Source organism: Oncorhynchus masou, chromosome 24 (assembly GCF_036934945.1).
Source record: "Oncorhynchus masou masou isolate Uvic2021 chromosome 24, UVic_Omas_1.1, whole genome shotgun sequence".
NCBI lineage: Eukaryota > Metazoa > Chordata > Actinopteri > Salmoniformes > Salmonidae > Oncorhynchus > Oncorhynchus masou.
Window position 1 is genome coordinate 55,444,715 of NC_088235.1, and position 21,398 is coordinate 55,466,112.

The 21,398-nt window shown below is 41.7% G+C and overlaps 1 protein-coding gene across 1 annotated transcript; it reads left to right on the forward strand.

Moving 5' to 3' along the window:
• The first annotated feature begins 14,778 nt into the window (after window positions 1-14,778).
• On the forward strand, window positions 14,779-19,032 carry LOC135512337 (uncharacterized). Its single transcript, XM_064934259.1, has 5 exons — window positions 14,779-15,194; window positions 16,383-16,609; window positions 16,739-16,898; window positions 17,027-17,216; window positions 18,457-19,032. The coding sequence occupies exons 1-5, from the start codon at window positions 14,900-14,902 to the stop codon at window positions 18,539-18,541; spliced, it is 957 nt and encodes a 318-aa protein (XP_064790331.1). The 5' UTR covers window positions 14,779-14,899; the 3' UTR covers window positions 18,542-19,032.
• The last annotated feature ends 2,366 nt before the right edge of the window (window positions 19,033-21,398 follow it).

Here is a 21,398-nt window from a genome sequence, read left to right on the forward strand (position 1 = left end):
TGGAGCACATGCACTTGGCAAATTAGCAGAGAACGTGACCATGCAGCTCACTCTGGCCTGCTCTTGACATTATTCTACAAAAATGCTATCAGACTCTCATAATGCTGAAAAAAATGTTGCAGGCTACCCCCACAAGGTCATGTCTTGATAGGATAAAGATTATTTTAGCTAACCCTTTTCCTAAATTTAACCTAATTCTTCTATCCTGCTACGTTCATTCTTCAAAATCAATTTTGACAAACTGTAAAAAAATCAAGTGGGACAATTCTAGCCAGTGAGAGGGCAGATATGCTTATGACGGTAAATATTGGCCATCATAATTAATTATTTTTGTTGTTGTTGCTTTTTGCTCTTCATTCAAGGTTAGGCATAAGGTTAGCAGTGTGGTCAAGGTTAGATTTAAAATCACATTTTAAGAAGATAACTTGTAGAAATGGGCAGGGTTTATGACTTTGTCGCTATGGTAACTAGTGATGACCAATCACATGTTTGTTTTTCTCAAAGTTGCAGGGATGTCACGTCCTACAGTACTTTTATAAGTACACTCGTAATAATCACTACGAAACTTCTATTCGATCAAATAACATTTCAAATAAACCATTAAAGAAACGTCAACCAAATACAGCACTATAATTTATCTCCATACAAAAACTCATCGCCTTGTGAGCTACAAAATTAAGAAAAGACGCCACCTGCTGGAGAAGACAGATGTTGTGGCCAGTTATCCCTCTTGCTTCGCCTCTTCCTCTCTGGTTAACATAAGTCAACCTATTTACTTTAGACTCAAAACGATGAAACGTTTAGTTTCATGTAACAAAGTTTATTTTAGATTTCCACTTTAAAAAATGTAGCACACTTTGTTAATAACATGTATTGAATCATAAGAAACATTTTCACTCAAATAAGTTCTCACCCAACTTTGAAACATGGTTCTCTTTGATTGGGCTCATGGCAATGGCTTCTACCTGAGCACATGGTAATTGTCTGCCATTCACACCTCCCATGCAATGTTCCCTAAAAATATATATATTTCAGCACTGAGCACATTTCAAGTCCGCTGACCGCAAACTTGAACTTAGTACAAATTATTTGCAACTTCCAGTGCATGTTTACTGTAAACACTGAGGCTGTACCCACTAAGATAACGTTTCAGACAGTGATCAAGTAGTGTTGATTGATGCAAGAAACGACTTCACAAAATAAAATGCATTATTATTCCATACCATTATTACAGAGAATCAAACAAATCGTGCTACCAGCCTATAGTCCGGCACAGTGGACGCAGCATAATACCCACAAAACCTAGCGGTTAAACCCGGTAATGGTTCCAATCATTTTTTCACAATTCATTTTTGCATCTGGGATTTTAGAACTACATCATAATTACATTATAAGGTCTGTGTTTCTTGTAGGCTTACCCTGGCATGACATTTTGATAACAGTGTAATTCTCACTTGGACAAGGAGTTTTTTATCAATATATTGGACTCAATTTACTCCCAAATTTAACACAAAAGGCAAATTAGCAACAGAGAAAACCTCGGCAAGACTACAAATTCCTGCAGGAAGCTCCTGCAGGTCATCTTTAGCTGACACTCTCAGCTACCAGCGCAATCAGAGACCTACTGTGTCCAATCCATGATCTTCTTACATCCCCTTTCACTGTTTTAGCTAGCCACAGACTCCACAAGCTAACTAGTTAGCAGAGCAGTAGATCAAAAAATAGCCTAGATAACTGTTTGTACAGTATTTCAACTATTTCAGACCTCATGGCATTTTTCAAGGATGAGCATAAGAGCCTTAAAAGGGGAGAAGACCATGATAAGTCGGGAAAAGCTGCACTTGTCCTCGTGAAAATGACAGTTTATTAAATATTCTACAGCTATAATGTCAATCAAATCAAACTATTTTAAATAGCACATTTCTTACAACTAATACATTTCAAGGTGTTGCACTGAAAGGCATGTGGCACTTAAAGGAAAGGTTCACCTATTTTTCATATTATATTGTTTTTGTGGATCTCTGAGTAATGTTTTATCGATTCCCTGGGTCATATTATGTTGTCATGTGTATCTGAGTTATTGGAGTTCAATCAGGCAGAAATCTGTCAGGTATTACGTAGTACCGTGATAAAGTCGCTCTCACTGCACTGGAAGTTAATAGGAATACAACAGTCAGTTGGCAAAAATGTCTATCATATATGTCATATTTCAATACTGGCCGATATCATTCGGGAGGATGTCTTCTCTCAAATGAGCCACTGATCATATTTTTTTGATATTCCTAACTCGAGAAATGTTCAATTTAACAGTGTCTAGCACATTTTTCATATTTGTCTGCCTGTTCAGTCCAGGGTGCATTGCATGGTGCCGTTTCCAGAGATATTATAGAAAGGAGATGAATGAAGGAACGTATAACGTCCCATCCAGCAGACTGTCCACCAATCACGTTCCCATTTTCATGCTGTATCACGCGGTTGCTAAGCTAATCGTCATGCAATCCCTTCTCCAAGTATGTCGAGGAACGTGTCTATTTTCCACGAAAGTATAATGTTACGATTCCATCGCCCAGAATGCACCACGCAGTCCATTGATGTAGCATGGGCAACGATTCCCATCTCCTCAAAAGTATGTCTGCCGTTGCAAATACTCGACTCCATTCTGTGACACACATCGATCTGCAGGCTGAACATGGTGAGATTGTAGACTCCTAAATTGATAGCCCGAAAATTGACAAAATAAACGGCACTAACTAGCTACTTTACATGCTGGTATTGTCTTTTATTATTGTGTATGGTTACATTTGCTTGCTAGCTAGCTACAAAGCTAGCCAGCCAGCAAGCACATTGAGAGAGCATTGCATTGTGAATTTTGTAGTCGACTTGAGCTACAGATTTCCACAATGATTTTTCATGTTGCTACCAACCTTATTATGAAGAAAATAAAACATGTGTTCACAAAATATATTGTTTTTACATATTAGTGTTATTTAACACTGTAAATTAAAGGAATGAGTGGTTTTGGGTGGACTGTTCCTTTAAAAAATCAAATCAAATGTTATTGGTCGCATACACATGGTTAGCAGATGTTAATGCGAATGTAGCAAAATCCTTCCTTTAGGTGACCAGGGGGTTCTCTCTACCACATGCGAATGCCTCCGTGGAGCTCATGAGTGTAGCCATGCAGCCTATTTTGGCAGTTCACAATATCGGCTGTACGGATGTGGAATGCGAATGGAGGAAGCCAGCCGTGCCCAACCAGGTGCAGTCAGTGGAAGACCTGTTCCTGGCTGAAGACTACAACCCTCTGTCCTGAGAGCCCACAGAGGAGGATCTTGGCTGAGGAACTGACTCCGGGGCAGGTTCTCTTTGAACCTGAGCCAGAACAACCGCAACCCTCCCTGTCTGTACCGGATATTGTTAAAAAAAAACAAGGGCCCCTTGGGCATGCAGGCCTGCAGGCATCCTGGCTGGCATGTTGCTGTTGGTGGAGGAGCAGTAGGCTATACGCTAACAGGACAGCGCACCAACCCCAAATGGCACATCATGAGGAGAGAGAAGTTGACTGCCAGCAATTATGGAGGAGTGGTTAGGGCCAAGCGCGTTACTCCATCGCTGCTAAAAAGGGTCCTCAGATCAGTCATTGGATAAAGTGTTGTTTGTTAAGTGGGGCCCTGGTAAAAGAGCAGGGCATCAAGGCATTCAAATGGGTACAAGGATGGGTGTACAGGAATCAGGGTTTTGGGTCACAAGGTCTGGGATCCTGGGTGCCTCATCGGATGGTCTGGTGGGCATCATAGCAGCAGTGGTGGTGGTCAAGTGTCCCTATGGTGCAAGGAACCTTACCATTAAAAAGGAAACAAAGTTGAAGGATTTCTATATCAAGGAGGGAGGGTCTTACAGCCTCCATAAAGACCATCCTTACTGGCACCAGGTCAGCTCCACATCCCTAGAAGGGACACCTGCATCTTCGTTGTGTGGACCACCAAAGCCTCCATCACCATCAACATGACGACCTCAGACTCATATGGCTCCTCCTGTCAGTGAAGCCAAATGGTCCAAATAGCTACATAAGCTAGCCAAGACCAACAACACAAAATAAACAGACTAAACAGATGCTACTAACAGTAGTAAATACAGTTAAAAACAGACTATACTAAACAAGATAATGTCTTACCTGTGGTGAAATGTTTTCCACACACATAGCTACGTGTAGCCTACTTGGAAATCGGGTCTCTAAAATTTCCCACTCTCCCACGTTGAATAGTCTGAAGCCATAGGGCTCTTCTTTCAGGCTATATTTCCCTAAGTCAGAGCATTGCGAACCGTAGGTCGGTATTTTTGAACAAACACAGCAGCTTTTCGGCATGTTTTGTTATTTACGTCCAAGTTGGCTCTTTTACACTGGGGGTCAATGGGAAAGAATGTTTGTTTTCACCAATTTGTGGGCATGTTCGAGGGGAATTCCTTATTATTACCTCTAAGTAGGGCTGGCATTTTGACCCCATTCTGGAACTCAAGTAATTTAATAGGATCTCAATGACTCAAACCCTCTTTGCCACAAAACATTCCTTTGTTCTTTGAGCTGCTTGAGCCAGAGACAGAAAAGGAAGGGAGACATCCCACTCCATCTTTAAAAATATATACAGTGCCTTGCGAAAGTATTCGCCCCCCTTGAACTTTGCGACCTTTTGCCACATTTCAGGCTTCAAACATAAAGATATAAAACTGTATTTTTTTGTGAAGAATCAACAACAAGTGGGACACAATCATGAAGTGGAACGACATTTATTGGATATTTCAAACTTTTTTAACAAATCAAAAACTGAAAAAATTGGGCGTGCAAAATTATTCAGCCCCCTTAAATTAATACTTTGTAGCGCCACCTTTTGCTGCGATTACAGCTGTAAGTTGCTTGGGGTATGTCTCTATCAGTTTTGCACATTGAGAGACTGAAATTTTTTCCCATTCCTCCTTGCAAAACAGCTCGAGCTCAGTGAGGTTGGATGGAGAGCATTTGTGAACAGCAGTTTTCAGTTCTTTCGACAGATTCTCGATTGGATTCAGGTCTGGACTTTGACTTGGCCATTCTAACACCTGGATATGTTTGTTTTTGAACCATTCCATTGTAGATTGTGCTTTATGTTTTGGATCATTGTCTTGTTGGAAGACAAATCTCCGTCCCAATCTCAGGTCTTTTGCAGACTCCATCAGGTTTTCTTCCAGAATGGTCCTGTATTTGGCTCCATCCATCTTCCCATCAATTTTAACCATCTTCCCTGTCCCTGCTGAAGAAAAGCAGGCCCAAACCATGATGCTGCCACCACCATGTATGACAGTGGGGATGGTGTGGTCAGGGTGATGAGCTGTGTTGCTTTTATGCCAAACATAACGTTTTGCATTGTTGCCAAAAAGTTCAATTTTGGTTTCATCTGACCAGAGCTCCTTCTTCCACATGTTTGGTGTGTCTCCCAGGTAGCTTGTGGAAAACTTTAAACAACACTTTTTTATGGATATCTTTAAGAAATAGCTGTCTTCTTCCCACTCTTCCATAAAGGCCAGATTTGTGCAATATATGACTGATTGTTGTCCTATGGACAGAGTCTCCCACCTCAGCTGTAGATCATCCAGAGTGATCATGGGCCTCTTGGCTGCATCTCTGATCAGTCTTCTCCTTGTATGAACTGAAAGTTTAGAGGGACGGCCAGGTCTTGGTAGATTTGCAGTGGTCTGATACTCCTTCCATTTCAATATTATCGCTTGCACAGTGCTCCTTGGGATGTTTAAAGCTTGGGAAATCTTTTTGTATCCAAATCCGGATTTAAACTTCTTCACAACAGTATCTCGGACCTGCCTGGTGTGTTCCTTGTTCTTCATGATGCTCTCTGCGCTTTTAACAGACCTCTGAGACTATCACAGTGCAGGTGCATTTATACGGAGACTTGATTACACACAGGTGGATTGTATTTATCATCATTAGTCATTTAGGTCAACATTGGATCATTCAGAGATCCTCACTGAACTTCTGAGAGAATATGCTGCACTGAAAGTAAAGGGGCTGAATAATTTTGCACGCCCAATTTTTCAGTTTTTGATTTGTTAAAAAAGTTTGAAATATCCAATAAATGTCGTTCCACTTCATGATTGTGTCCCACTTGTTGTTGATTCTTCACAAAAAAATACAGTTTTATATCTTTATGTTTGAAGCCTGAAATGTGGCAAAAGGTCACAAAGTTCAAGGGGGCCGAATACTTTCGCAAGGCACTGTATATGTATTGGTGGATCGCAACCAACTGAACGGTGCATACACCGCCACCTACTTGTTGGAGTGTGAGGTCAGTCATGGCCTCCCTATTCATCAATTTCTCTAATCTTGCCCTGTGCTTCCTTCCGCCTGTTGTCCTGGAGTGTTAATTCATCACACGTTGTGGCAAAAAGAGGGAAGGTAAAAAGGACAGGTAAACAGGGAAGAAAAATGACCCTACCAACTAATCCTACCCCCATTAAAACATCACTACTATTCCACTACCCTATCTGATCCTACACCAGGCCGGCAGCCTGGGAGGACGGGACACTATCATTCAACACACCTTGTAAACTCAATCTTATGCACTCAAGTACTTGTCTGCTGCTGCCACCACATCTATTTTCTGTGATTTACGTTCCAGTTCCGCGGTACTGTTGATAGCCATGGCTATGAACGCTAAGAAACCAACCTTACTGAAGCACATGTTATTCCTCTCACTCTCTATATGCCTATGCCTACTCACCGGGAGCCTCTTAGGATCCCTCGCCCTGGCCCATGTTCTTCTACTACTGTCAGTCCCTCAGCGTACAACACCTTCTGTACTACTATAACCCTGGCAACCTCAACCTGCCTTTCTCTCACCGGACACTTCTGATCTCCAGCACCATGGGTACTCCTACAGTTAACACTCACAACTTTTTTCCACCGATACTACCCAGTTTTACACATATCTCTCACATCTCGGAATCTTCCTCCAACTCACGGCTGCAACATGACCATAAGCATCTGCATCAAAACTCAGCAGGACAGACAGTGTCTCATCTGTTTCACCACACTCTCCTCCACCAGGTCTGCGTCATACCAAACGGTGGGCGTCACAGACATGGGAATCTTTCATTTCAGTTGATCCTCCTCAACACAATGCAACCCCAGTTATCACTCCTTTCAACAGTGCCCTAATCCGAACAGCAAAGCAAGTCACAGTTCATGTCCCAAGGCACATGGTGTGGAGTGGCTGCTCATCACAAGTTCACTTCAAGTTACTTTCACCAACTCAACAGTCCCCAAACTCTTCTCCACCCAACCTGACACCAAATATGAATCAGCCAGAAGGCAATCCATTCTCTCCAACGACAACAAAGAAATCACACTCCCACTGGGCCAGAATCATCTTTGTCATAATTTCCTTCTTCCCCGCTCTTCACAGACACATCAACCTCTACACTATGCTGCTCCGAATCTCTCTCTCTCTCTCTCTCTCTCTCTCTCTCTCTCTAACACCATGTTACTCTAATCAGTTTCACGTTCTGAGCTACTGAAGTACAGTTTTCCAACTGTATAATTGAGGCGGCAGGGTAGCCTAGTGGTTAGAGCGTTGGACTAGTAACCAAAAGGTTGCAAGTTCAAATCCCCAAGCTGACAAGGTACAAATCTGTCATTCTGCAACCTGAACAGGCAGTTAACCCACTGATCTGATCAGATCTGATTGTTATGGGTCTCAGGTATGTGAAATTCTAACTGACTTGTCTGGAAGGACCCGTACAGATCTGAAAGTGATGTTGCAGCATCGAGAGAAATTTGATAAGCAAGAGCAGCAGCTTAAATTTTCACAAGAGTTGAGCATGTACAGTTGAAGTCTGAAGTTTACATACACCGTAGCCAAATACATTTTAACTCAGTTTTTCACAATTCCTGACATTTAATCCGAGTAACAATTCCCTGTTTTAGGTCAGTTAGGATCACCACTTTATTTTAAGAATGTGAAATGTCCAAATAATAGTTGAGATAATGATTTCTTTCAGCTTTTATTGCTTCCATCACATTCCCAGTGGGTCAGAAGTTTACATACACTCAATTAGTATTTGGTAGCATTGCCTTTACATTGTTTAACTTGGGTCAAACATTTTGGGTAGCCTTCCACAACCTTCCCACAATAAGGTGGGTGAATTGTGGCCCATTCCTCCTGACAAAGCTGGTGTAACTGAGTCAGGTGTGTAGGCCTCCTTGCTCACACATGCCTTTTCAGTTCTGCCCACATTTTGCCACAACTTTGGAAGTATGCTTGGGGTCATTGTCCATTTGGAAGACCCATTTGCAACCAAGCTTTAACCTCCTGACTGATGTCTTGAGATGTTGCTTCAATATATCCACGTAATTTTCCTTGCCTCATGATGCCATTTATTTTGTGTGCACCAGTCCCTCCTGAAGCAAAGCACCCCCACAACATGATGCTGCCACCCCGTGCTTCACGGTTGGGATGGTGTTCTTTGTCTTGTAAGCCTCCCCCTTTTACCTCCAAACATATTGATGATCATTATGGCCAAACAGTTCTATTTTTGTTTTATCAGACCAGAGGACATTTCTCCAAAACGTACAATCTTTAACCAATGTGCAGTTGCAAACTGTCGTCTGGCTTTTTTATGGCGGTTTTGGAGCAGTGGCTTCTTCCTTGCTGAGCAGCCTTTCAGGTTATGTCAATATAGGACTTGTTTTACTGTGGATTTTGATTACTGTGGAACCAGTTTCCTCCAGCATCTTCAAAAGGTCCTTTGCTGTTGTTCCTTGTCATGCACAAAGTATATGTCCTAACCGACTTGCCAAAACTATAGTTTGTGAACAAGAAATTAGTGGAGTGGTTGAAAAACAAGTTTTAATGACTCCAACCTAAGTGAATGTAAACTTCCGACTTCAACTGTAGCTTGCTGTTGGCCAATACGTTTTCAAAGAAATAGGCTACAGCCATTGAGTATCGCTCCATGTGTGGCAAAGGTTAGGAGATATCTAATCAATGGAAGATGGTATTAAAAGTATTAAAAGTTGAAGGAGAAGGATAGGCTACAACAACCAAGAGTCAACTTAATATTCTGAATGGAGTTGTTGTTATTTGTAACTGCAGGATGAGAAAGCGCATGCACTGCAGCCTCAGTTAACTTAGCTAAATAGCTTCTCTCGGTTTGATGCAGTCAAGACAGGTACTATGTAATCAAATTTGATGATAAATAACCTAGCTATGGCAGCTATTAGTATACTATAGCACAAGTCGGCTTCTGTCTCTCTGTTCTCAGTCCCTCCTCCCTGCTCACTGTGTCACTCCCTCACATTATGGCCCTTCCCCGTCTGCAAGAGCTGCACCTCTCTCTCTCCTCTTGCGCTTTATCAGCGGTCCAAGACCTGTGAAGCCCCAGGTCCAAGACCTGTGAAGACCTCTACTTGACACCTAACATCTTCTCAGTGTTTTTCCTTGTTCTTTCGACCCTGCCGCCATCTTTCTCTTGTCGGTTTCACCTTCCAAACTGCTGTAGCACGGTTTCCCATTTTTTGACTGATCTCGCAACATAGTCTTTTGTCACAGGTTTTTTTATGTCTTTTAAGCTTTCTGTCTCATTTTGTTTTCTTCCGAGCTACTGAAATACTGTTTTCCATTTTTGTACTTGATGCCTATCAACCTCCCATCCTCATTCTTAATATTCAGAACCCCTGGGACCATCCCACTCTCTATTTTTTTCTGGTTCAATGTTAGAAAATAAACTAAGCAGTCCCATAGAGAATGATAGAGAAAGCATCCCAAAATATAGTTCCCATTATAGCATCTGTGAGTGCACGGGCAGCACCATTGAGGCAATCTCCATTTTGAAATAGTCCTAAAAAAAATCGTAATTGGCTGACCCCTTCTGATGACCCAGCTGGGCATAACTCCAACAGGTTCATCAGGAGGGGTCAGCCAATGAAGAAGTTGGAAGTCCCACCCAGTTGACGACATTAAAACGGTGGAAGCCCTCAATGGCACTGTCCATACTAAAACAGCCTTTTGGCCACTATAGGCCTCTATCATTCTCTATCGATGAACAATGAGAGGGCAGGTACACGTGCGAACAATAGGCACAACTGAGTTGTTTTTCGCAAAGTTGCCTGAATGCAACGTGCATCCCGTTACAGTACCCGTCAAATGTTTGGACAAACCTACTCATTCAAGTGTTTTTCTTTATTTTTACATTGTATAATAATAGTGAAGACATGAAAACTATGAATTAACACATATGGAATCATGTAGTAACCAAAACAAAGTGTTAAAGAAATCAAAATATATTTTATATGAGATTTTTTTAAATACCCACCCTTTGCCTTGATGACAGCTTTGCACACTCTTGGCATTCTCTCAACCAGCTTCATGAGGTAGTCACCGGGAATGCATTTCAATTAACAAGTGTAATTTGTGGAATTTATTTCCTTCTTAATGCCTTTGAGACAATGAGTTGTGACAAGGTAGGGGAGGTATACAGAAGATGGTCTTTTACCAAATATGGCTAAGTCCATATTATGGCAAGAACATCTCAAATAAGCAAAGAGAAACAACAGTCCATCATTAATTTAAGACATGAAGGTCAGTCAATGCAGAAAATGTAAATAACTTTGAAAGTTTTTTCAAGTGTAGTCGCAAAAACCATCAAGCTCTATGATGAAACTGGCTCTCATGATGACTACCACAGGAAAGGAGAGTTACCTCTGCTGCAGAGAATAAGTTCATTAGAGTTACCAGCTTCAGAAATTGCAGCCCAAATAAATGCTTCACAGAGTTCAAGTAACAGACACATCTCAACATCAACTGTTCAGAGGAGACGGTGTGAATCAGGTCGAATTGATGCAAAGAAACCACTACTAAAAGACAACAATAATAAGAAGAGACTTGTTTGGAATAAGAAACATAAGCAATGGACATTAGATCTGTGGAAATCTGTCCTTTGGTCTGATGAGTCCAAATCTCAAATTTCAAAGACCGCCGTGTCTTTGAAAGACGCAGAGTTGGTGATCGGATGATCAGTTCAATGCACACTTAACTAGCATGGCTACCACAGCATTCTGCAGTGATACACCATCCCAACTGGTTTCAGCTTAGTGGGACTATCATATGTTTTTCAAGAGGACAATGACCCAACACACCTCCAGGATGTGTAAGGGCTATTTGACCAAGAAGGATAGTAATGGAGTGCTGCACCCAGCCTTAACCCAATTGAGATGGTTTGGGATGAGTTGGACCGCAGAGTGAAAGAAAAGCACCCAACAAGTGCTCAGCATATATGGAAACTCCTTCAAGACTCTTGGAAAAGCATTTCAGGTGAAGCTGGTTGAGAGAATGCCAAGAGTGTGCAAAGCTGTCATCAAGGCAAAGGGTGGCTACTTTGAAGAATATAAAATATATTTCGATTTGTTTAACACTTTTTTGGTTACTACACGATTCCATGTGTGTTATTTCATAGTTTTGATGTCTTCACTATCATTCTACAATGTAGAAAATAGTTTAAAATAAAATAAAAATCTTGAAGGTGTAGGTAGGTCCAAACTGTTGACTGGTGCTGTACATCCGAAAACGATTAAACAGCCTAAACATTAATTTGATCAAATAAGCCTCACATACTTTGACATGCTCTCATTGACCTCCATACAAAATAAATCACTAGTTGGTTTGCTCATCTCACGCAGAATAATTTTCCTCGCTTCGCCTCTTCCCCTGCTCGGGCAGGGCACAGATGATCCATTATATTGACCAGATACTCAAGTGGCCGCTCTAACAATGGAAAGAAATGTATTCAAAGTCGGGAGGAGGCAAGATCAGGTGGGACCATTCTAGCCAATGGTGGTTTTTCTCAAAATTGCCGGGATGTCACATGTCCTACGTATATCAGTACACTCGTAACAACCTGAGCATTATGAAACTTATATTCGATCAAATAAACCACACATAGTAAATAAGCCATTCATTTTTTTGTTAACCAAATTCGACACTGTGTCATTGACCTCAGTATAAAAACTCCTCGGTCGGTGAGCGAAAAAAAGATGCCACATTCTGGAGAAAACAGATTTTGGGCTCAGTTATCCCACTCGCTTAGCTTCTTCCTCTTTGTACGAGGTGAGGCAACAAGGGTGAATTCCTGACAATTCACGCTGGGTTCATAGCCATAGAGAACAAGAGGCTACTAGTGGCAAAAAGGCCGTTTTAGTATTGTTAGCGCCAGAGGGCTTCCACCATGCTTCCGCCATTTTAAAGTAGTCAAAAGTAGTCAACTCGGTGGGTATTCCTATGGGTTGTAGCCTCAATAGCGCTACCCATGCTGTCACAGACACTATGCAATCTGGTTTCAGAGCTGATCATGGGTGCACCTCAGCCACGCTCAAGGTCTTAAACGATATCATAACCGCCATCGATAAGAGACATTACTGTGTATCCGTATTCATCGACCTGGCCAAGACTTTCGACTCTGTCAATCACCACATTCTTATCAGCAGACTAAACAGCCTTGGTTTCTCAAATGACTGCCTCGCCTGGTTCACCAACTACTTCTCTGATAGAGTTCAGTGTGTCAAATCGGAGGGCCTGCTGTCTGGACCTCTGGCAGTCGATATGGGGGTGCCACAGGGTTCAATTCTCGGGCCGACTCTCTTCTCTGTATACATCAATGATGTCGCTCTTGCTGCTGGTGATTCTCTGATCCACCTCTACGCAGACGACACCATTTTGTATACTTCTGGCCCTTCTTTTGGACACTGTGTTAACTAACCTCCAGGCGAGCTTCAATGCCATACAACTCTCCTTCCGTTGCATCAAACTGCTCATAAATGCAAGTAAAACTAAACGCATGCTCTTCAACCGATCGCTGCCCGGCACTTGCCCGCCCATCCAGCATCACTACTCTGGACAGTTCTGACTTTGAATATGTGGACAACTACAAATACCTAGGTGTCTGGTTAGACTGTAAACTCTCCTTCCAGACTCACATTAAGCATCTACAATCCAAAATTAAATCTAGAATAGGCTTCCTATTAAGCAACAAAGCATCCTTCACTCATGCTGCCAAACATACCCTTGTAAAACTGACCATCCTACCGATCCTCTGCGATGTCATTTACAAAATAGCCTCCAACACTCTACTCAACAAATTGGATGCAGTCTATCACAGTGCCATCCGTTTTGTCACCAAAGCCCCATATACTCCCCACCATTGTGACCTGTATGCTCTCGTTGGCTGGCCCTTGCTTCATACTCGTCGCCAAACCCACTGGCTCCAGGTCATCTACAAGTCTCTGCTAGGTAAAGCCCCGGCTTATCTCAGCTCACTGGTCACCATAGCAGCACCCACCCGTAGTACCCGCTCCAGCAGGTATATCTCACTAGTCATCCCCAAAGCCAATTCCTCCTTTGGCCGGCTTTCCTTCCAGTTCTCTGCTGCTAATGACTGGAAGAAACTGCAAAAAATCACTGAAGCTGGAGACTCATATCTCCCTCACCAGCTGTCAGAGCAGCTCACAGCACCTGTACATAGCCCATCCAACTACCAACTACCTCATCCCCATACTGTGTTTATTTATCTCACTCCTTTGCACCCCAGTATCTCTACTTGCACATTCATCTTCTGCACATCAATAACTCCCGTGTTTAATTAGTATATTGTAATTACTTCGCCACCATGGCCTATTTATTGCTTTACCTCCCTTATCTTTCCTCATTTGCACACACTGTACATAGACTTTTTATACTGTATTATTGACCGTATGTTTGTTTACTCCATGTGAAACTCTGTGTTGTTGTGTGTGTCGAACTGCTTTGCTTTATTCTTGGCCAGGTCGCAATTGTAAATGAGAACTTGTTCTCAACTAGCCTACCTGGTTAAATAAAGGTGAGAAAAAAATATATAATAAAAATAATGGCACAGATACAAAGATGAGTCCTCTATCTCTATGGTCCCACCTGCTTTCTCCTCCTCCCATCTTTGAAATCATATATTTCTCGTTATAGTGGGCACTCGACTATCTTGTCAATATAATAGATCGGGCTCTCCAACCTTGTTCCTGGAGAGCTACCCTCCTGTAGGTTTTCGCTCCAACCCCAGTTGTAACTAACCTGATTCAATTTATTAACCTTAAGCATCTAATTATTAGAATCAGGTGGGCTAGATTAGGTTGGAGTGAAAACCTACAGGACAGTAGCTCTCTAAGAACAGGGTCCTGTAATAGATCATCTTTGGCAGGGGAACACAACTGTTTACCAAATATTGGGCGTGTTTGAGTGGTAAGGCAAAAGCAACTGAATGTAGACAAGTAGAAGTCAGGGGAGGTGCATCTCAGACAGCCAAAACTTCATAACCTTTGATGTTGGCGCAAATCAGTCATGTTTAACAGCATAGTGCAACACACTTTGAAAGGCAGAGACCATTTCATTGAAGTTTCCCAATCACTCACAGCTGGCACAAAAAAATATATACTTTAAATGTTGGAACCTTGATGATCACTACATTGTGTTAGTTAAAGTTACATCAAATGTGTCCTACAATGTAACAATTTCTATCAGCGGGCTACAATGTTACTGTTATGGTTACATTCGGCATACATGCTAATTGGCATCTTTCCATGCAGTCAACCCGTGGGAAAGAAATATGTTGATTGTTGCGGTGGGAATTGTAGTTCTTCTGGCCTTCCCAATGTTCTCGCAACATTACCGTGACGTTGTTGCAACGTGATATCATGCGCTGGCTGTTGACTGCTTGATAATCACTTCCGCTTTTTTCCACGCAGGTCAAGATTTGCGTTTACCTAGAAAGACATTGTAGAAAGGTTTTTGTTGGTTAAAACTCACGTTTAGGAGATTGACAGGTTGAGATATTTATGGAGCATAATAATGGAGATACTTCTAGCTGGTCAATGCAGCGACGAATGGAAGGTTTGGTCAACAAACACATGGCAGACATAGCACTAGAAACACTCCAACAGAGACTATCAGCTGTGTCCGACGAAATGAACCATCTTGCGGAACATGTCTCGAGACGCTCGGAGGATGTTCCCAAGTATGATATTCCAAGACGCACAGATGTAAACTTTGACGTTGAGTCACTGAGTGCAACATTTAGCACGGGCAGTGTTGGGGAAAAGTTGGCGATCCCCGGCACCTCATCATCAGCAGGTAACGTTTCACCCTTGCTTGATTAACTATAGTTGTGTTTTTAAAGTGAATTTCCTACTTTGTTTTGTATTTTCTTGGAAGTAACAAGTATCGGGAAAAAACAAAGAATCCCAGGATTGACTCAGTTGTGTGACCAATCAGATTCTCAGGAGAAACATAGTACCCCAGGCTACATTTCTAATTGGCTGAAGAGTTACAGTAGCCAATGAGACTCACTCGCTGTTTTAGATTGATGGGGAAAATGACTACAGCTAGGCCTGTCACTGTTCCAAAATGTTACACAAAATACGACAAATCAACAAACTGACATGTCAATTCAATAAATTCTTGAAATTCTATTTTATTTCTTCTTCCAATTCTTAAGAAAAGAACACTTCCTTGAAAATAAGAAACATCTTCAAAGAAAAAAACATGTTTTGTAGTCTCCAGCTGAAATTGATAGTCCCTATGCTGTAATCAAATAAAATGATATTAGTCACATACGCCGAATACAACAGGTGTAGACCTTACAGTGAAATGCTTACTTACAAGCCCCTAACCAAAAATGCAGTTGAAAAAATATGAATAAGAAATAAAGGAACAAGTAATTAAAGAGCAGCAGTGAAATAACAATAGCGAGACTATATACAGGGGGTACCGGTACAGAGTCAATGTGTGAGGGCATCGGTTCGTTGTGGTAATATGTTCATGTAGGTAGAGTTATTAAAGTGACTATGCATAGATAATAACAGAGTAGCGGCGGCGTAAAAGAGGGGGTGGGGGGGCAATGCAAATAGTCTGGGTAGCCATTTGATTTAATGTTCAGGGGTCTTATGGCTTGGGGTAGGAGTCTTTTGGCTTGGAGTAGAAGTCTATGACTAGGGTGGCTGGAGTTTAACTATTTTTAGGACCTTCCTCTGACACTGCCTGGTATAGAGGTCCTGGATGGCAGGAAGCTTGCCACAGTGATGTACTGGGCTGTACGCACTGCCTGTTGTAGTGCCTTGCAGTCGGAGGCCGAGCAGTTGCCATACCAGGCAGTGATGCAACCAATCAGGATGCCCTCGATGGTGCAGCTGTAGAACCTTTTGAGGATCTGAGGACCCATTCCAAATCTTTTCAGTCTCCTGAGGGGGAATAGGTTTCCTCCATTGGCCCCTACCTTGACCCTGTGTCATCCTAAATCAGTTTCTATCCACTGTTCCTCAGAGACGGCTGCCCAGCGTAAAATCATCTCCCTGCTGGTGGAGATTAAGGAGGAGCAGCAGAGACAGTGGGGCGTTTTGAGGCAGATGCAGGCCAGGGTTCAGGGCCAGAGCTTTCCGGTGGTAGAGGAAGAGGTGGAGGCTCTAGATATTGACATCCCACTGAGGACCATGGAGCAGCTAGATGACACAGAGAGGCACCTGGAGGATGCAGGAGCACAGAAGAGAATGGTAGGTAGACCGAGTGACCCGCAAAGGCTTGAACCAGTGACAAGCACACTACCTAGTGTTGTAGTATAATACTGCTAAATAATGGGAAGTGATTATGTTATAAATTGTGTATGTGTCTATCTATGACAGGTGTCTCACCTGTCACGAATGGGTGGGGCCACGTTTGATGATGCGGTGCGAAGGCTCATGCAGGCAGTGCTATCTTTTGCTGTGGGCTCTGAGCTCAACTGGGTGGGCCGAGGACAGAAAAGGAGCTTCAGAAACACCCGCCTCCAAGGGGTTCTCTTCTGTGAGTACCGGTATCATATCTTACACATACTGTTAGGGTTGGAGAGAGGGATGCATGATGCGAAAGACCTCACTACTTCTATCACCGTAGGTGATGATGCACTGACCTCACTACTTCTATCACCATAGGTGCTCTGAAAAGAACCCCAGTGGGCAAAGAGGCCACACATCACCAGTTTGCAGACGTGGTGAAGAAGTGGCTGCGGTTCGCCCCATTCAGACAGGGAGGGAGTGGTCGGCGGCATTATAAACCACCTGTTGACTTCCTGTGTCCAAAAGAATGTGTAGATCTGCCTACACATCAGCCTACACATCCACAGTAACTCACAATCAGCTTATTACATATATTATATTGTTTAACATTTGAGTATTTTTTCCTAAGTTTGTTACATTGCAAAAAATAAATGCTATTTGAATGTGAGTACATGTGGTTTGGCCCATGTTACTTCATACAGGGCCAAACCTGTGATCTGCTCAAGTAACTTGGACCCCTGCATAAATCATGCAACGATGTAAATCACGTGCCAAACTCATTCCACGGACGGTAGAGTGTCTGCGTGTTTTCACTCCTCCCTTGTACTTGATTGATGAATTAAGGTCACTAATTAGTAAATAACTTCAGTCACCTGGTTTTCTAGGTATTAATTGAAAATAAATAATAAAAACCTGCAGACACTAGGCACAACATGGAATGAGTTTGACACCCCTGATGTAAATTGAAGATGTATTCTCAAAGTCCAGTTTCTCACACCGTTCTCAAAATTATGCCCACAATGTATATGATCTCGTATAGTCTCCAATAGAGTCACATCCCATGACGCTCCTCAAATCACAGATCTGTCAGGTGTGGTTGGATGTTTGTCCCTGAGTAATTCAAACCGAATACTGCTGCAAAACCTGTTGATAAAAGTTGTGTATTGCAGTTAATGCTTTTAAGGTACTGATTAGAAAGCATTCTGGCAGACTTTTTACCCCACTAATGAAAGTATGTGCAAATATACACGACCATTCAAAAGTTTGGAGTTACATAGAAATGTCCTTGTTTTTGAAAAAGCACATTTTTGTCCATTAAAATAACCTAAAATTGATCAGAAATACAGTGTAGACATTGTTAATGTTGTAAATGACTATTGTAGCTGGAAACGGCTGATTTTTAATGGAATATCAACATAGGCATACAGAGGCCCATTATCAGCACTTCAGCAGGCCCATTATCAGCACTCCTGTGTTCCAATGGCACGTTATGTTAGTTAATCCAAGTTTATCATTTTAAAAGGCTAATTAATCATTAGAAAATCATGTTGCAAATATGTTAGCACAGCTGAAAACTGTTGTGTTGATTTAAAGAAGCAATAAAACTGGCCTTCTTTAGACCAGTTGAGTATCTGGAGCATCCGCATTTGTGGGTTCGCTTACAGGCTCGAAATGGCCAGAAACAAATTATTTTCTTCTGAAACTCATCAGTCTATTCATGTTCTGAGAAATGAAGGCTATTCCATGTGAGAAATAGGCAAGAAACTGAAGATCTCGTACAACGCTGTGTACTACTCCCTTCACAGAACAGCGCAAACTGGCTCTAACCCGAAGAGGAGTGGAAGGCCCCGGTGCACAACTGAGCAAGAGGACAAGTACATTAGTGTCTAGTTTGAGAAACAGATGCCTCACAAGTCCTCAACTGGCAGCTTCATTAAATAGGACCCACAAAACCCCCGTATCAACGTCAACAGTGAAGAGGCAACTCCAGGACGCTGGCCTTCTATACAGAGTTGCAAAGAAAAGTAGATATTCTATTAAAAATATGCAGTTTCCAGCTACAATAGTAATTTACAACATTAACTATGTCTACACTGTATTTCTGATCAGTTTGGCTGTTAATATAGGCCATGAACATTGCAATTTGTAGTAGGTCTATGACGTTTTCATCCTTACAAAGACGCAGGCTTCCGGGTCATTCAGGTGACCTCTTTCTGCACATTATTTTTCCTATATAACTGTGAGTGAGTGAATGTTAGAGACACAAAAGCAATTTACTATATGTTAAAAAGTAATGTCCATATAAGCTTATTTCTTGTAACAACCATCATACATTGTAAATATCCATAAATTGATATTTGTAAATACATATTTCTCATTAATTTCTGTTTCCTTGTTTTGTAATGAGAAAAATGTGTAATTGGGGTACCAGCCCAATTACACAGGCATTTTTAAAGAAATAGCTGTGTTTCTGGTTGTTTCTGGTGAATTTTGAAGGGAAAATACATCCAAAACATGCCTGATAATTTGGTCAATACACTATCGTTCAAAAGTTTTAGAACACCTACATTTTTCTACATTGTAGAATAATAGTGAAGACATAAAAACTATGAAATAATACATTTGTAATCATGTAGCAACCAAAAACGTGTTAAACAAATCAAAATATATTTTAGATTTGAGATTCTTCAAATAGCCACCCTTTGCCTTGATGACACTTGGCATTCTCTCAACTAGCTTCACCTGGAATGCTATTCCAACAGTCTTTAAGGAGTTCCAACACAGTTGAACTCGGTAGTTTACATACACTTAGGTTGGAGTCATTAAAACTCGTTTTTCAAACACTCCACACATTTCTTGTTAACAAACTATAGTTTTGGCAAGTCGGTTAGGACATCTACTTTGTGCATGACACAAATAATATTTAAATAACACTTGTTTACAGACAGATTATTTCGTTTATTCACTGTATCACAATTTCAGTGGGTCAGAAGTTCACATACACTAAGTTGACTGCCATTAAATTCCGGAAAGGATGTCATGGCCTTAGAACTTCTGATAGGCTAATTGACATCATTTGAGTCAATTGGAGGTGTACCTGTGGATGTATTTCAAGGCCTACCTTCAAACCCAGTGCTTCTTTGCTTGACATCCTGTGAAAATCAAAAGAAATCAGCCAAGACCACAGATTTTGTTTTTGTAGATCTCCACAAGTCTGGATCATCCTTGGGAGAAATTTCCAAATGCCTGAAGTTACCACGCTAATCTGAACAAACAATAGTATGCAACTATAAACCCCATGGGACCATGTAGCCACCATACCGCTCAGGAAGGAGACGCATTCAGTTTCCTAGAGATGAACGTACTTTGGTGCGAAAAGTGCAAATCAATCCCAGAACAACAGCAAAGGACCTTGTGAAGATGCTGGAGGAAACGGGTACAAAAGTATCTACAGTATATCACAAAAGTGAATACACCCCTCACATTTTTGTAAATATGAGTATATCTTTTCATGTGACAATACTGAAGAAATGACAATTTGCTAAAATGTAAAGTAGTGAGTGTACAGCTTGTGTAACAGCGTAAATTTGCTGTCCCCTCAAAATAACTCAACACACAGCCATTAATGTCTAAACCGCTGGCAACAAAAGTGAGTACACTCCTCAGTGAAAATGTCCAAATTGGGCCCAAAGTGTTAATATTTTGTGTGGCCACCATCATTTTCAAACACTCTCTTAACCCTCTTGGGCATGGAGTTCACCAGAGCTTCACAGGTTGCCACTGGAGTCCTCTTCCACTCCTCCATGACGACATCAGGGACCTGCAGGAGGCCTACAAACCTGACTCAGTTACACCAGCTTTGTCAGGAGGAATGGGCCAAAATTCACCCACCTTATTGTGGGAAGCTTGTTGAAGGCTACCTGAAACGTTTGACCCAAGTTAAACAATTTAAAGGCAATGCTACCAAACACTCATTAAGTATATGTAAACTTCTGACCCACTGGGATTGTGATGAAAGAAATAAAAGCTGAAATAAATCATTCTCTCTACTATTATTCTGGAATTTCACATGCTTAAAATAAAGCGGTGATCCTAACTGACCTAAAAAAGGGAATTTTTACTCTGATTAAATGTCAGGAATTGTGAAAAACTGAGTTTAAATGTATTTGGCTAAGGTGTATGTAAACTTCTGATTTCAACTGTATGCTGAGCACTTGTTGGCTGCTTTTCCTTCACTCTGTGATCCGACTCATCCCAAACCATCTCAATTTGGTTGAGGTTGGGTGATTGTGGTAATCTGATGCAGCACTCTATCACTCTCCTTTTTGGTAAAATAGCCTTTACACAGCCTGGAGGTGTGTTGAGTCATTGTCCTGTTGAAAAACAAATAATAGTCCCACTAAGCCCAAACCAGATGCGATAGTGTATTGCTGCAGAATGCTGTGGTAGCCATGCTGGTTAAGTGTGCCTTGAATTCTAAATAAATCAGTGTCACCAAAGCACCATAACACCTCCTCCTCCATGCTTCACGGTGGGAACCGCACATGCAGAGATCATCTGTTCACCCACACTGCGTCTCACAAAGACACGGCGGTTGGAACCAAAAATCACACATTTGGACTCCAGACCAAAGAACGAATTTCCACCTGTCTAATGTCCATTGCTTGTGTTTCTTGGCCCAAGCAAGCCTCTTATTATTATTGGTGTCCTTTAGTAGTAGTTTCCTTTCAGAATTTCGACTCTCAAG